The sequence below is a fragment of the Stylophora pistillata genome, chromosome 1 (genome assembly GCF_964205215.1).
Source record: "Stylophora pistillata chromosome 1, jaStyPist1.2, whole genome shotgun sequence".
Classification (NCBI taxonomy): Eukaryota; Metazoa; Cnidaria; class Anthozoa; order Scleractinia; family Pocilloporidae; genus Stylophora; species Stylophora pistillata.
The window spans coordinates 44,234,162-44,249,589 of NC_142519.1; the positions used below are offsets into that span (position 1 = coordinate 44,234,162).

General features: G+C 41.5%; 1 protein-coding gene across 5 annotated transcripts in view; it reads left to right on the plus strand.

The window, feature by feature from the left end:
• Positions 1-418: 418 nt before the first annotated feature.
• LOC111325183 (uncharacterized) overlaps positions 419-15,428 on the plus strand; it is a 31,353-nt gene continuing 16,343 nt past the window's right edge. For 4 of the 5 annotated variants that reach the window (XM_088758609.1, XM_088758613.1, XM_088758622.1 and 1 more), the window contains exons 1-7: positions 419-485; positions 1,562-1,606; positions 1,868-2,119; positions 8,525-8,648; positions 9,272-9,343; positions 13,731-13,802; positions 14,308-14,379. In XM_088758609.1, the coding sequence (XP_088614735.1) occupies positions 1,567-1,606; positions 1,868-2,119; positions 8,525-8,648; positions 9,272-9,343; positions 13,731-13,802; positions 14,308-14,379 (632 nt within the window). In that variant the 5' untranslated portion in view covers positions 419-485; positions 1,562-1,566. The remainder of the gene's footprint in view (positions 486-1,561; positions 1,607-1,867; positions 2,120-8,524; positions 8,649-9,271; positions 9,344-13,730; positions 13,803-14,307; positions 14,380-15,428) is intronic. The other variant, XM_088758618.1, reaches the window with a different exon arrangement.

Genomic DNA, 15,428 nt, shown 5'->3' on the forward strand with positions numbered 1-15,428 from the left:
CCGACTTTATCATCTTAGGAAGTTGTTCGGCTCCTGTTCAACTTGATTTAAAAAAATTCTCCGTATTCATGTTTTAATTCCAGTTTCTATTCAATTTAAGTTAAGAAAAAATAAGCAAAAAGTACAAAGAGCCGAAAGCAGACAATAAAGATTTACACATATAGCAACTGATAATCACCATCTTGATGTTAAAATATTTTATGGGATCCTAAAACAGGCATTTGGCTACATCAATTTTCGCATGTCAATGACCCTAAATGTTAATTCCTAGAAAAGAGCACAATTTTCGAAAACAACTTCTTTTCACACTTATGTTTCCAACTTCAACTGGAAGCTTCTTGTTTATAACATGAAAGTGACAGCTTGTGACATCTGTCAGAATTATCATGCGTTCTGAGGTATCTGAATGTAAATTTTCCGCGTGGTATTAAAAGCCACTGGAACAGCACGTGCTTGGATTAACTCGTGAGATATTTCCCCTTCAGGTAAGCCACCCTGTTGTTATACGTGCTCTGTTAGTTTATTTAACGTATGTATCAGGTGTCACCAAGACGAGTTAGTAAAGTTATTCGTACAGAGAGAACCAGACAATAATGTTAACATTTTAAAAATCGTGTGTAAATACTACAAGTTTTGATAGGTTCGAGTGAACTTAATACGTTTGACATCGGTTCTTCCCATATTTTTATCAGGCCTAAAAGTTTTACCTTCGCGACGTGGAGAGGAATGACAAGGACATATCGAAACCAGTCGCTAGACATTTTAATTTACCTAATCATTCTAAGCGACACATGGCAATCTGCGGTCTTTCCTTACACTTTGGTAGCACGGAAAGCCGGAAAACTCTTGAACAAAAGCTCATCTTTCAAACCGGCAGTCTAAATCCAATAGGTATCAACGAACGCTTTTCATTCGTGTTTTTCTCGTTGCCATATTCCCACCAATCACGTAGCTCCTTTTTCTGCCTTTAAAAGCACACACAACCCACAATTCCTCTATTCGCTCTGACGAAGGACTAACGCTCGAAACGTCAGCTTTTATAATCGTAACGGTGACCAATTTACCATTTCAACTTTGTTGATATATTCAAACTAAAACTGTGGTGCATTTAACATTTATTTGAGCAGAAACAATCCAAAAAATTGACAACATCAGAGTATTTGATGAGGCGCATATACGTACAAGAATAACGGTAGAAGCAACAATTTCGAGTACCAATAGCTCAGAGAATTTAAATTATTCAAAATTTCTTAAAAATGAAATTGGCCTTTACGTTTATAACTTACGAATAATCCTTGCCGGCTTGTAACATCTGTGACGGTCGTATTAGTGACTGCGTGAAAAATGTGTAGATAAAATTAGCGAAATAAAAAGCAAAGAAAACAAAAAGAAAGAGAGATACGAAATATACATATGTCGTCTACTTTACGAGTTGCTCCATTTTAAAGGAAAAAAATTGTTTTGATTTTTAAGCACACTTTCATCGATGTTTTCAAACTGGGTCTGTGAAGGGTTCAGGATACATGCATGTAATTTACATCAATTTTTTTCATTTTGTTAGGGAAGATGTCTATCAAGAGAATGTGGATTCTAGCGCTTGTTTTGAGTAAGGCAATTGTTCCTATTGTTCATCAACATGGCAAAGAGAATTGTTAATACTATCGCATCGATAAGTTATTTTTGAACAAAATTGAAGCACTATGCGTTCTCCATGTAATTTTTCTGAAATAAGTAATAGCCGAAACTTTATTTAATCCGAATGTCTGAGATTCGATTCCTCCTGGGAACTCAGAGATTTTTATTCGTCCAAAGCTCGTGGGAAGATTAAAAAAACCCTTTTTCCTCATGGCTTTTTTGATGTCGCTAGTTCTTGCAAACCTAAATGACGCAGCACAAATTCAGTTCGTCTTGGTCAACCATTCTTCATCGCTGTGGTGCCCAGCAGAAGGTGGACCGGCTCTACGTATTGTATGGAGAAAAAATGACGCTGTTGTGCAAAACAGCACTTGTGTAAGATATCGACTCAACATCACTGAAGAAGAAATAAATACCAACTACAGCTATGAAGTGGACGGCAACGGTCTGTCTAAGAAGAAAGATATCAATCTTATTGTCGAGAGTAAGTCTGTCAAAAATTATTTAGCTTAAAGTATACGTATATGTCCCGCGTAGCTTCCCTTCATTAACCATATGTTCAGAAGCTATCATCAACTCTCCCAACTAAGCCTAGTTTATGCTAGTTTCCAATAAGATTACGTAATTTACAGCAAAGAACCTCTCGCTCAAACCATGCAAAGTAAACAAACATCAAATATATATGAAATACATATATATGAACTTCGGTTATGAAACGTATATGTGCACGATCCTTCGCAGTAAAGGGAACACACGCTTTTGAAGAAACAGCTGCCCGTCTCGCCGAACCATCTCTCGCCTGTTCCAGAAAACCAACTACTCCAACTCTTGTCACCGGAAAACCTCCCTCTCATACCTGTTCCAACCTCAACACCCATCTCTTCTTTAGACACCCATGAAAACGACATGGAAACTACACACGACCTGAAACGAAAATCCTCCGACCTCTCTCCATCTCGCAAAGAAACCCCTACCCCAGGAAAAAAAAAAAGAAAAACATAGAAACTAAAAGAAATCAAAGTAAGTCCCTTAATGTTTTTTCTTAAGTGAGTCTTTCTTCCTAAACATCTTTCAAATTATTAACTATCAATGCGAGGGGGATGAGGAATCCCCTCACCCACAACTATTTATTTGATTTAGTTGAAAAGAAGTCTTGTGATTTCTGCTTTGTACAAGAGACGTTTATTAGTTCTGAGTCTCTGATCAAGGCCGTGCCTCATCGGTGGCCGGGACGTAGTTTCTGGTCCTCTGCCATCGGCCGACAAGGCGGAGTAGCAACTTTGATTTCCCCTAGAATTTCAGATGAAGTCATATCTTGGAAGAAAGACTCGCACGGTCGTATGGTCAGTATCCTGATCAGGACCAAAGATGTTGATCTGAACTTAGTAAATATTTGCACTCCCACCAATCCATCTGAACGAAAAGTGTTTTTCGACTCTCTTCATGAGTTTTTTATTCCATCCTCGGCGACTATCATTGGAGGGGATTTTAACTGTTATGATAACGCTCTAGACAAATTTAGGGACAACATCTCTATTCATAAATATTACGAGTCATTTAAAAGTGTTTTCACTCTTATCGATGTATGGCGTAAATTGCACCCTAATCAAAGGCAATTTACGTGGTTCAATTCCACCTCAACAATTGCGAGCAGACTCGATAAATTTCTCATCTCTAAGGATTTGCTCTCCCCTGAGACGAAGTGTGATATTTTTCCTTGTTCATTTTCTGATCATGACTTTGTCTCCCTTGTTTTTGAGTTTCCTAGTATCATAAAACGTGGTCCTGGTGTATGGAATTTTAACAACTCCCTTTTGAAAGACAAAGATTTCTGCATTGCTACAGATAATTTAATCGATAATCACATACGTCTCTTACATGCTTCGTTTACATCCAGGATTGGTGGGAGTTTCTCAAACGATCCGTTAACGAAGAAGCGATCTCCTTTTCACGTAAGAAACGGAGACGATTACATGGAGATGAAGTTTTCTTAACCAATAAATTAATTCGACTTCGGCGACGTCTAGTTAATGATGACACAACCATCTCCGATTCTATATCCAATACTGAATGTCGCCTGAAAGCTATCCGTACCAAAAAAGCAGAAGGAATTATGGTTCGTAGTCGTGCCAAATGGTTAGAAGGCGACCGCCCCAGCCGATATTTCTTTAATTTAAAGCGAAGTAAAGCGCAAAGATCGCACATCTCTTCAGTGTACGATTCAGACGGCAATGAGGCCTTCTCTCAAGAGAAAGTTGCGAAAGCGCACGTAGATTTTTACTCTCGACTCTTCTCCGAAGAGCCGGTAGATGTCGCGATGCAAAACGATATTTTATCTTCCTTGTCTCCTCAACTCACGTCCGATCAGGCATCCTCTTGTGAAGGTGACTTGACGCTCGAGAAAATTACTGTCGCTCTGAATAAAATGAACACAAACAAAGCTCCCGGCCCCGATGGCCCGCTTTCGGTCGAGTTTTACTCGAAGTTCTGGGACCGTTTGGGTCCATATCTGTGCCAGGTATTCGATGCATGCTCCCAAGCTGGAGAGATGTGCGAGTCTATGAAAACAAGTGATACTCGAGTCATTTTCAAGAAATGTCGATTATAAGATATGTTCCAAGTCTCTTTCTCTCCGTCTCTCTAAAGTTTTACAGTTTATCGTTGATCCTGATCAAACCTGCTCTGTGCCCGGTCGGAAAATTACGTCAAACCTACACCTATTGCGGGATATTTTAGACTATATTGAGCGCACTAACGAAACTGGCATTCTGCTCAGCCTCGATCAAGAGAAGGCCTTCGATCGAGTTAATCACACCTTGTTATTGAATCTCTTACACCGTTTTGGCTTTGGTTCATCATTCTGCCACTGGGTTAGCACACTATAATTTATAATGGTGCTAACATGCAAGTCATCGTTAATGAATGGTTAACTGAAGCGATACCTTTGTCTCGCGGAGTGAGATGGGGGGATTCCCTGTCACCTTTGTTGTATATTTTATGTGTTGAAACTCTCGCCTGTAAAATCCGAAACAATCCCGCCATAGAAGGCTTTCTCTTACCCGGCGCACGCGGAATAAGATATAAAGTTGGGGTATATGCTGATGTTACGACCTGTATTGATAAATCTACTCATTCGTTGACATCTCTCTTTGATACCATTAATATCTATGAACGCGGTTCTGGAGCGCGCCTAAATATCGCCAAAACGGAGGCCATGTGATTTGGCACGTGGCGCACACGGAGCGATCAACCATATGGCCTCAGGTGGTTGAGCAAAATAAAAATCTTAGGAGTTGTTTTCGGCAATGATACTGAAGTGGATAATTGGCAACCAAAACTTGAGAAGTTGGAAAAACATCTCAATCTCTGCAAATCTCGTTCTCTCTCGCTCGTTGGCAAATCTCTTTTTGACAATGTCTTAAGAATCAGTAAACTACTCTTTCTGTCTTCGGTTCTGTGCATCCTTCGATGGGTTATTTGTAAAGTAAATTCGCTAATTTGTCCTTTTGTTTGGGGCTCTCGCATTGAGACAGTAAGTCGAATGACGTGCCACCAGCCTTTTCACAAAGATGGCCTTGGAATTTTCAATTTCCAAATCAAAGGTGACTCCTTAAAGCTAGCCTCTCTAGTGTCTAATCTCTCTAACCCCGAATCAAAGTCCTTTTACCTAACCAAATACTTACTAGGATTTAGACTTGCTTCTTTTCGGCCAGAGTGGCATTCTCCTCGCGACAATTCCACTCCGAGTTCGCATGAATCCACACCATATTACGAGAAATGTTTTTCGGCGCTTACCACTCTTCGCGGGATTGTGTCCCGCAAAGAGTGGCAAGACTTTGACTTTACCTCTAAGAAATGCTATCAGGCCCTGTTGAGAGAGGATTCTGATTCCCAAATTCTCCACCGTTTTTGGTCCCCCTTTCTTCCTATCGATTTCAAACTTGACAATCTCTGGGAATTGGCTCGAGATGACTTTTCTGAAAACTACAAGAATGATGTGTTGTGGTAAATTGTCCTTCGGGCCATTAAAGTCTGCGATTCCCTAAAACATTGGGGCTATATTGATTCTGATAAATGTGCCTACTGCTCTCGAAAAGAAACAATTGATCATTGTTTTCTTAATTGTTCCCGTGCTAAAAAAGTGTGGTCGTATTTTTCTCCTGTGATCTCCTCTCTTCTTGGTAATTTCTTTCCCTCTTGTAATTCTGTTTTCTTTTTTCAGTGGGCTCCAGCCAGCCCAAAAAATGCGCGATTTGCCCGGTTTCTTATCAAAACGATCTTGTATGGCATTTGGAAGTTTCGTAATAATGCTACTTTTCGCAATTGAAAGGAAAATCATGAGGGTGTAATCCGTTATATCCTCAATGATATCAAGAAGAGAATTCTCTGTGACCACTTTCGTCTCTGTTTATCTGACTTTAAAAATTTGTGGGAAGCTCCAGCACTGTGTCAAGTAGGCAATACTACAATTAAAATTCTCGTGTAAATAATTAATAGCTGATTTAGTAACTATATTAATAAATAGATTAATTGTTAGTTCCTTTTAGGTTTCTTTAAATTATCCCTAGATCAATGTTAGCGTTACTTGAATTACATTTATTCGAACTATCTTAGGAGTATTAATATATATTAATATAATTAATATTAGTTATATCATTATTCTTCGCAATTTACGCCTTTTTTTATTAGTTCAACTTAGAATTATCTTTACTTGTAGCTAAGAATTATCCTAGTTTAAATTACGACTCCCTTTAGATATATATACTTTATCTTCGAACTTTGAATACTTTTAAGTACTAGTATTTAGTTAGGGCCTAGCCCATGTGCTGTCTGCACTTTTATTCTCTAATTAGTGATTTATTGAAAATAAATCCTTTTCAAAACTTAAAAAACTGTCTGCAGTTAGTTATATATATATATATATATATATATATATATATATATATAATGTTAGAGTAGGGTCTACCTTGGCATAAAGTGCTCAATGCTATGTTAACAGAGCTGGGTATACATTAGTTGAAGAATCGACGTCACCATGGGCAGCTTCGACGGAGCGGAAGTTTGCGAGTTTATCGGACATTTCCTCCTGAACAACCTCGGCAAAAAATACGGCAAGAACAACGTAGGACTCTACAGGGATGACGGGCTGTTGCTTCTAAGAAACACAAGCGGACCACAATCTGAACGGACCAGAAAGGACATCACAAGTAAATTCAAGAAACTAGGCCTAAACATCTCCATAAGCACAAACCTCAAAATCTGCAACTTCTTCGACGTCACCCTAAACCTCGCGGACGGAAGCCACTATCCATACAGAAAGCCTAACAACAAAACCCTTTACATCAACACCAATTCCAACCACCCGCCAACAATAATAAAACATATACCTGCAGCAATCGGCCGATGAATCTCCGAGATCTCCTCAAGCAAAGAACTCTTCAACAAAACCAAGCCACACTACAAAAGTGCACTCAAACAAAGCGGACACGGCGAAAAACTAACCTACACCGAACGCAAGAAACCTGAAACTCACAACCGCAAGAGCAGACAAAGAAACATTATTTGGTTTAATCCGCGCTACAGCATGAACGTGCAAACAAACATCGGCAGAGAATTTCTGAACCTCGTCAGCAAGCATTTTCCAAAAAATCACCGGTACAACAAGATTTTCAACAAAAACAGCATAAAAGTTGGCTATAGCTGCACTGACAACCTGCAAACCATAATTAAGAAGCACAACAGGAAAATCCTTGAGACAAGCAAGACACCCCCTACAGAAAACAACTGTAACTGCAGGAACAAAAACGACTGCCCTCTGAAAAACAACTGCCTCACTTCAAGCGTCGTCTACAACGCCAACGTAACAACTGAAAATGACACAGCCGAAAGAATTACATTGGACTAACGGAAGGAACCTTTAAACAACGCTACACGCAGCACAAACTTTCTTTTCGAAACAGAAACTATTCAAGCAGCACGGAACTACCAAAGTATATCTGGCCACTCAAATACAGCAACACTAACTTCACAATTAACTGGAGTATTTTAGCGACCGCCCCGGCCTACAACAACAAAACCAAGCGGTGCCACTTGTGCCTCACAGAGACACTTTATCTAATTAGAGCTAAGAAGCCGTCTCTATTAAAAAAAAGAACAGAACTTATTTCTAAATGCCGACACCAGAATAAATTTTACTTATCAAATTTCACAAGCCGCCAACAATAGCCCAAGAGAATATTTATTTATTTATTTATTTATTTATTTCATCGCACCAGCGAATTAATTAACTACTATATATGAGGAGGTATGTTCTTTATTGAAAAAAATTCTGTCTGACGAGTGCTAGGGCGCGAAAATCAGAGTAACAGAGAATCGATGGGTCCTCTTTGATTCCTCAACTAATGTATATATATATATATATATATATATATACACACATACCTATATATACACATACCTACATATACACATATACATATACCTATATATACACATACCTACTTGTCAACGGCTTAGACGACACCACAAATGTTGGGTCGTTTGGGGTGACCGTCTCGGTTCTCCTCCATCCTAGCATCAGCACTGCACTGATGAGGCCCAGAAGGCCGAAACAGTACTGTCTGCAGTTAGTTATATATACATATAGGTTTGTGTAGCGTTTCTCTTTTTTGGGTGGCCTTTTATAAGGGAACCTGTTCCTGTTTCTTGGCCTTCCCCTCGGCTTTGTATATGTGTTAAGTTTGTTGAGAAAATGATTAAAGTAAAGTAAAGAATGAAATAAGACCAAAAAATTTAGATGCAAAATCGATGTAACTAAAGCATTCTGGAGCTAATTCAGAAGAAATGTCCAACCATCAAATGTGCTAACTACCCAGTCACTGTTTTTTAGGGTGCCCTAAAACTTGTCAATGCACAGTTCTAGAAGGTAACATAGAGGGTCTCATACGTGTTGATTGTGAAAGGAAACAGCTAAGATCAATTCCATGTGACATTCCAAGAGCTACAGTAAGATTGTAAGTAATTAGGTTAAATGATATTATAACATATAGCGAAGCGAGAAAAACACAACCAAGACTAATGATTATGCTTGTTTGTATGCAATAGCCTGGGTACTAATGATACGATGACCACTGACTGGAAACGGAGCCTAAGCAATATCACTACTGGCCCATTTCCAAAATTCATAGCCATTTTTTCCTGATGGTCAAAATTATAATTTATACTACAAATTTATCAATTGTTTGTCAGAAATGCAATTCAGGTTTGCAACCGAGTAAATTTTTTTTATATGTTGATTTATCTCAGGAACTTGTCCACAAACAATCTAAATAACCTATCAAAAGGGATTTTCAGCGAAAACGCAGGCTGCGATACCTCTAAGGACTTTTTCACTCGCTCAAAAACCTTTTCTGATGTGTACGGCTTTTGTTCCCTCAACTGTGAAAGAGAAACTTCATTGGGACTCTGGGACAATAACCTCAGATACATCGATTCTTTTAAGCAACAATCTATTGCACGTAACATCTATGATGTTGACTTAACACTTCCCTTTCTCCCGAAAGGTCTCCTCAAATCATCCGCTTGCGTTTACGTGTTCGTGGTCTGATACTTTTTTTTTACCCAATTTTGGTTATAGAGACTTGTCTGAAAATCAGTTCAAGACACTACAGCCAGATATATTTTATCCTTTGTGGAGGCTCAGAGGGCTGTAAGTATTCATCTTGATACATGTGTCATTCTATATTTGCAAATCTTAAAGGAACACTTTCTAGAATGAAGTGCGCCTTTTAGCTGATGAACTCTTTTTAGGGATGCAAAACTCAGTTTAAAAAAAATACCTGAATTAAAGTCCAGTACTGTGCTATTGGGAAGACGGCTTCCATTTGTTATAGTGTTGTTCGTTGCTAAATAGTTACGTCGCAAAATAACCCTGAAATAATGGTATGCAGCCACCTTATACTTGTAAAAAGGTGAGAAAATTACACTTCCTTCTCCGCAAGTGAGTCGGTCGTTTCAAAAAAGAGGAAAGCAGGAACAAAAATGAAAAAAAAACTGCATAGAAGGGAAAATAAAAATTAACGGAGGAAGGCCCGCATCAGGAAAAGATTAGTGCTAAATAAGATGGGCTGGCAACAAGAGCGAGCTCATGTGAGACCAAAAGGTTTCTTTCTCGAATGAAGCGCGTCTTTTAGCCGATAAAGTATGTGGTAGCTTTATAAAGGGAAACAAAACTCGCCAGGATGACTCCTCTTTTCTTGAGCCAGGTTACGATGTTCCCAATGGACCAGGGTAGCTGCTAAATCCATGGGACTCTTCTCTTTCCTTGATCTTCCTTTACGATTTCAACCTTGATGAGTAAAAAATTTATCGACTTTTCTAAAGTATGAGAACTGATGCAAATAGCAAACCACAGCCCCGTGGTCACCACAGCCGTCTTACCTCATCGAGCCACTGTGGAGAGTCCCTGGGCCTGAAGAGTGGGATTAGCCTGCGCGTGCTAAATTCCACTTTAAATCTACTAAGCGCAGGCGAGAAGAAAAGTTCTACAGCAATGGAGAAAGGACGAGATCACAAGTATTGGACGTAACGAGTTGCAGCTCTAACTCCGCATGTAGGCAGCTCAGGATATTGGTCGCTTAATAATAATAGTAATAATAATAATAACAAACATTTTAACGTGGAGAAACACTTAGCAAGAAGCTAGTTTACAGGTTTTCCACGAAACAACTTAAACAAATAATTCAAATTGAAAGTAACGTTGTTAAGAATCCCAACTAACCGAAGGCAAACCAGTTGGCTATATTACAAGCATGGCCGGGGATTTGAAACTCGGGGCTACCGTGAAACAAATCCAAGTAGTGATCAGGGCGGGACTTGAACCCAGGACCGGCGGATTGCAATTCCGACACGCTGACCACTCGACCATGCTGCCTTCATGTTGAGGAGGCAACAACAGCACTCGGCGGCGCCCTAAGCAACCAAGCAGCCCTTTTTATGGATAACAATACTTGCTCCATACGGAGATTGGTTTAGAAAAGGTGGAACAAACCCAGCTTGCCTCACACCCTATCTGGTTGGTTAGCCGCAGCCAACAGGTATCCCACACCAGCAGCAAGAAAAAGCTAAAAGAAAAAGGCAGACCAAAGACAACACCTGTCACGTTAGCTGCTGGAATATCTGCACGATGCAAGACCCCGATGAAGCTGACCGACCAAAACGACGCTCAGCACTGGTGGTACGGGAACTAACCCGACTGGACGTTGACAGCGCTGCTCTCAGGGAGGTGTGTTTTGCAGAACTAGGATCACTCACAGAGCACGGAGCAGGATGAGACCCATGCTCTAAACACTGGCACCTCCTGGACTACTTCCCTGTACGCCAAAAGGACGTACGTCACCACAGTCACACCCAGTGACCAAAGTTCGACGCAGCACCAAGCCTGCAGTGAGACAAAGAGGAGCACAGGTGAGGGAGCTTGATACCAACAGGCTGTTGGCGATGAAAACTGAGTTTGAAGAGGAGCTCCAGACCAGACAAGAAAAAAAGAACTGCTAGTCCAGGAAACAGATCCCGAGCACCAGAAGCAGCAGCTGAGAAACATTCTCCAAGAAACAGCTGAGAAAGTAGACGGCCTCTCCACCAGAAAGCAGCGAGACTGATTTTACGAGTGTGATGCCGAAATCCAAAAGCTCCTCCAGGCCAAGCGCTCCTGTCATACAAAGCTCCTCTCCAGGCCAGATGACCATGCTACCAAGGCTGTAGACAGGAAAGCGTGCATTAATATACAGTCAGGTCTTAGAGGGATTCAGAACAAAGGCACAGTTCTAAACCGACATTGTAACTCCAAAGCCTTCTATGGAGCTTTGCGTGCTTTCTACGGCCCAATGCACCAATTCCAGGCCTCTCTATGCTCGTCTGATGGCTCCGCGCTACTGACTGAAAGGGTCTGCTTCCTTCATGGCTTTTCATTCAAAAGAGCACTACTACGGTCTCTACGGAGACAGACGCTCCGTCCAGGAGGCCTCCATCGAGAATATCCTACAGCAGGACGTCAAGCTAGAACCAGATAACCCACCAACAGAAGCAGAAATCAAGGCGGCCATCAACAGGCTGCAGTGAGACAAAGCTCCAGGCATTTGTGAAGTCCCATGAGAGGTGCACGTAGCAAACAAGTCACTGTCGTTGAACGACTTACCACACTGTTATCTTCCTGCTGGGACAGGGGAAGGTACCACAGAACCTCAGAGGTTCAATCATTGTCTGCCTCTACAAGAACAAAGAGGACAAATCCGACTGCTCCAACTAAAGAGACATTACCCTCCACTCCATAGCGTGCAAGATACTGGCCAGAGTGCTCTTAGACCAGCTCATCCCTACCATTGCCAAGCAAAACCTCTCCGAGTGTCAGTCTGGCTTCCGCGCCAACAGAAGCACTGTCGACATGACGCAAGTTACGGGAAAAGTGCCAGGAACAGAACATGAGCCTGTAGGCAGCCTCCATCAATCTGACCAAGGCCTCTGACACGTTCAGCCGAGACGGCCTCTGGAAGATCCTTGGCAGACTAGGATACCCACCAAAGCTCCTCGCCATCGCTCAGCAACTCCACAAAGGCCCACAGGGTCAGATTAAACATAGCAGCAACCTCCCAAACCCCTTCCCTATTGAAAATGGTGTGAAACAAGGCTGCATGCTGGCCTCCAAACTCTTTTCCATCGTCTTCAGCGCGATACTGAGAACGGCTAAGGAAGAACTGACCAAAGGAATTTACATCAGGTTACAAACCGATGGAAGCGTCTCCAGTTTCCGTCGCCTCCTCGCCCGAACCAAGACCATCGAGGAACTGACCTTTGAGCTGCTCTTTGACGACAACTGTGTGCTCCCTAGACAGTAGTTGACCACTCCGCACAGGCTGCTCAAGCATTCGGTCTGACCATCAGCCTGAAGACGACAGAGGTTCTATATCATAATTTCCTGCACGCAGTTTCCAGCCCCCCCCCCCCCCACCCCTCCCGACCAGGTCACCATCAACGGCCGCCCACTGAATGCGGTAGAACTGTTTTCATACCTCGGTAATGTTGTCTCCAATGTTGCCACGACCACCAAAGACGTGGACCACCGTCTCGCCAGAGCCGGCAGCTGCTTTGGTCGCCTCCAGTATCGAGTGTGGTAGAATCGCTCACTTACGCCTGATGACCAAATCAGTCGTCATCAGCACTGGAAAACTTCCAGCAGAGGTGCCTGCATTCCATAATGGCTATTTAATAGGAGGACTACCTTACCAATGTCGAGGTTCTAAAGAGGGTAAGACTGCCATCGCTGGGCTGGCCATGTCTCGCGCATGAACGACAACAGGATGCCCAAAGTTGTGTTCTTTAGCAAACTCAGCAAAGGCAAACGTGACAGAGGTGCTCCACGCAGGCACTACAAGGACCAGCTTAAACGACAGCTAGCACAGGCTGGAGTTGACCACAAGGACTGGCAGAAGTTTGCATAAGATAGGGACGAATGGAGGTCAACTACCAAACGGGTAGCTCAGCAGTTCGAGGACTCTAGAGTGAGTACTGCTATGGAGAAACGCAAGCGCCGAGAGGAATCGGCCAATCAAGCAACGTCCAGCAGCGATCAGAACTTTCCCCGTCCCACCTGCTCAAGAATTTGCAGATCCAGAATTGGACTCATCAATCACCAGAGGGCATACCGCTCCCAGGAAGAGCCGTCTTCCCACTGATCTTCGGATTACGAAGAATCTGCCATCACCATCATCTGATTCCTGAGCGACTAACTCATTTGCCGACGTTGCGATGTCGGACATCGAGCAGGCAGCGCCAGAGAACTCATCTATTTACTTGAGAGACAATGAGATTGAAATTAAACAAGTACTAATACATGTAAGAGACTTCCCCAACCACGTAGTTTTCTTCATTCTTAAATATTTCAAGGATCACTTTCATGTCGTTAATGAGTACACTTAAATTCCAGGCCTTTAATTTTTTCCAGCAAATTAGAGAAGGCCCCTCCACAAACTAGTTGCGAATCCCACTTTCTATAGTGAATTCCTTCATTTAGTACAAATGATGGTGCTCTTTTATTACAGCTGGCTGGAAAACAACAACTTAAAGACATTACCTGAAGAGCTTTTTACCGGGCAAGATAATTTGAAATATTTGTGAGTAATAATGATAATATTTCGCAGTGGTATCCACTTGAAATAAAGCTATCGCTACCTTGTTCCTTTTGCCCGAAAACACGAGTAAATACAATCGGCAAAGTAAAAATTACTAAAAACAGTTGATCCCGGACACAGAAGACTGGCAGTTTTTATCAAGAGCCGAGTCTCTGACTTAAATAAAGCATTAATTTTTTTGAAGGAAGTACTACATTGAGCGCTATTTAAATACAAGTCTCGGATCAACTTAGGTATCTAAAGGGATGAGAAGGGATGCGATGGATTCCTCTGTACCTCTTTTTTTTCATGTTGGTACATGTTCACAGCTTTTCAGGCTTTGCTCTTTACAACTGCTCTAGATTAATTTTTCTTTGAGGATCAATTTTTGGACCATATCTCATTTTTTTTCTTATATTTTTCCCTATTCCTTGTCTTTTAGACTGATAATGCAAGTTTAATGTTTTTTAATTTAAAATCCCTTTTCTCTTTCTCGTTATTCATGCAGGCGGTTAGTCGGCAACCAGCTAGAGAAGCTACCTCGCTACATATTTCATGGATTGACTGACCTGGAGGAACTGTAACTAGAATCTATTTTCGCAAACCTTTAGTAAAAAATACCAGGTTAAGAATACATTTTGTGTGTAATATGCTGTGTAAGTGCTCAATAAGAGCCTCTATTTTTGTGGTGTTGGCCCAGCTAAGCGATCGTTTACCGTTATCATTCCCAGAAATTTGGGACAATATGGCGGAGGCGGTTCTCGTGTTACAAGCAAAATGGCGCCGAAACAGTATAAGAAAATGTATGGGAAAAGATTGTTTTTTCAAAATAGCTGTCTAAGAATATTCTTTCGCTGCGTAGTTGGGAATGTAGCCTGCATCAGTTAAAGCATCCATCGCTACGAAAAAGAAATATCAAATTCAAGCCTATCCCTTCCCAAGGTATAAGAGTAAACTCGTAATTCTGACTCCATTTTCCCATACAAACTCTTAAAATCTGCCTCGACTAGGTGTTGCAATTCTTTTCTCAAGGGAACAATCTTGTGAAGGTTCGCAACTGCGTCGTTCGATACGCATTCTGCAGAAGTTTGCTCAACTAAATCGCTCGTAAACGGTCGAATATGTTGGCCCACAAATTTCCCTTGAGCCGGGAGACCCTTCGCATTTTCACAGAGCTCAAAAGCCCAATACGCCATTTTCAAATACCCCAATTTTAGGAAGGAAGAACACGAAAGATACAAGTCCCTGTAACTACACAATTTTGCCACCATTTTCTTTGTTTTGACGTCTCCTTTGGCTTTCTGGGATAGTAAGGTACCTGGCCTTTCTCCGGCGGGGTTTTACGAAAATACAAAGTAACGTGTTCACTTCACTTCCACCGCCGCCATATTAAATTGTCTGTAACACGATATACCGCTGCCATTTCGTAACGGGCTCGAAATGTCCCCGATTTCTGGTGATGTAGTTCAGCAAAGGAGTGTTTTAACCTGGAAAATGGTTGTTTTCACAAACTTAGCTGAAATAGTCATCAAAATCCGGCGGCAAGGAGTTCTTTCAGTCTTGTGTTTCGCCGGCATTGATATGTTTGTATGTCATAAGCCACAAGACGCCAGTGAAGTTTTCTCATTG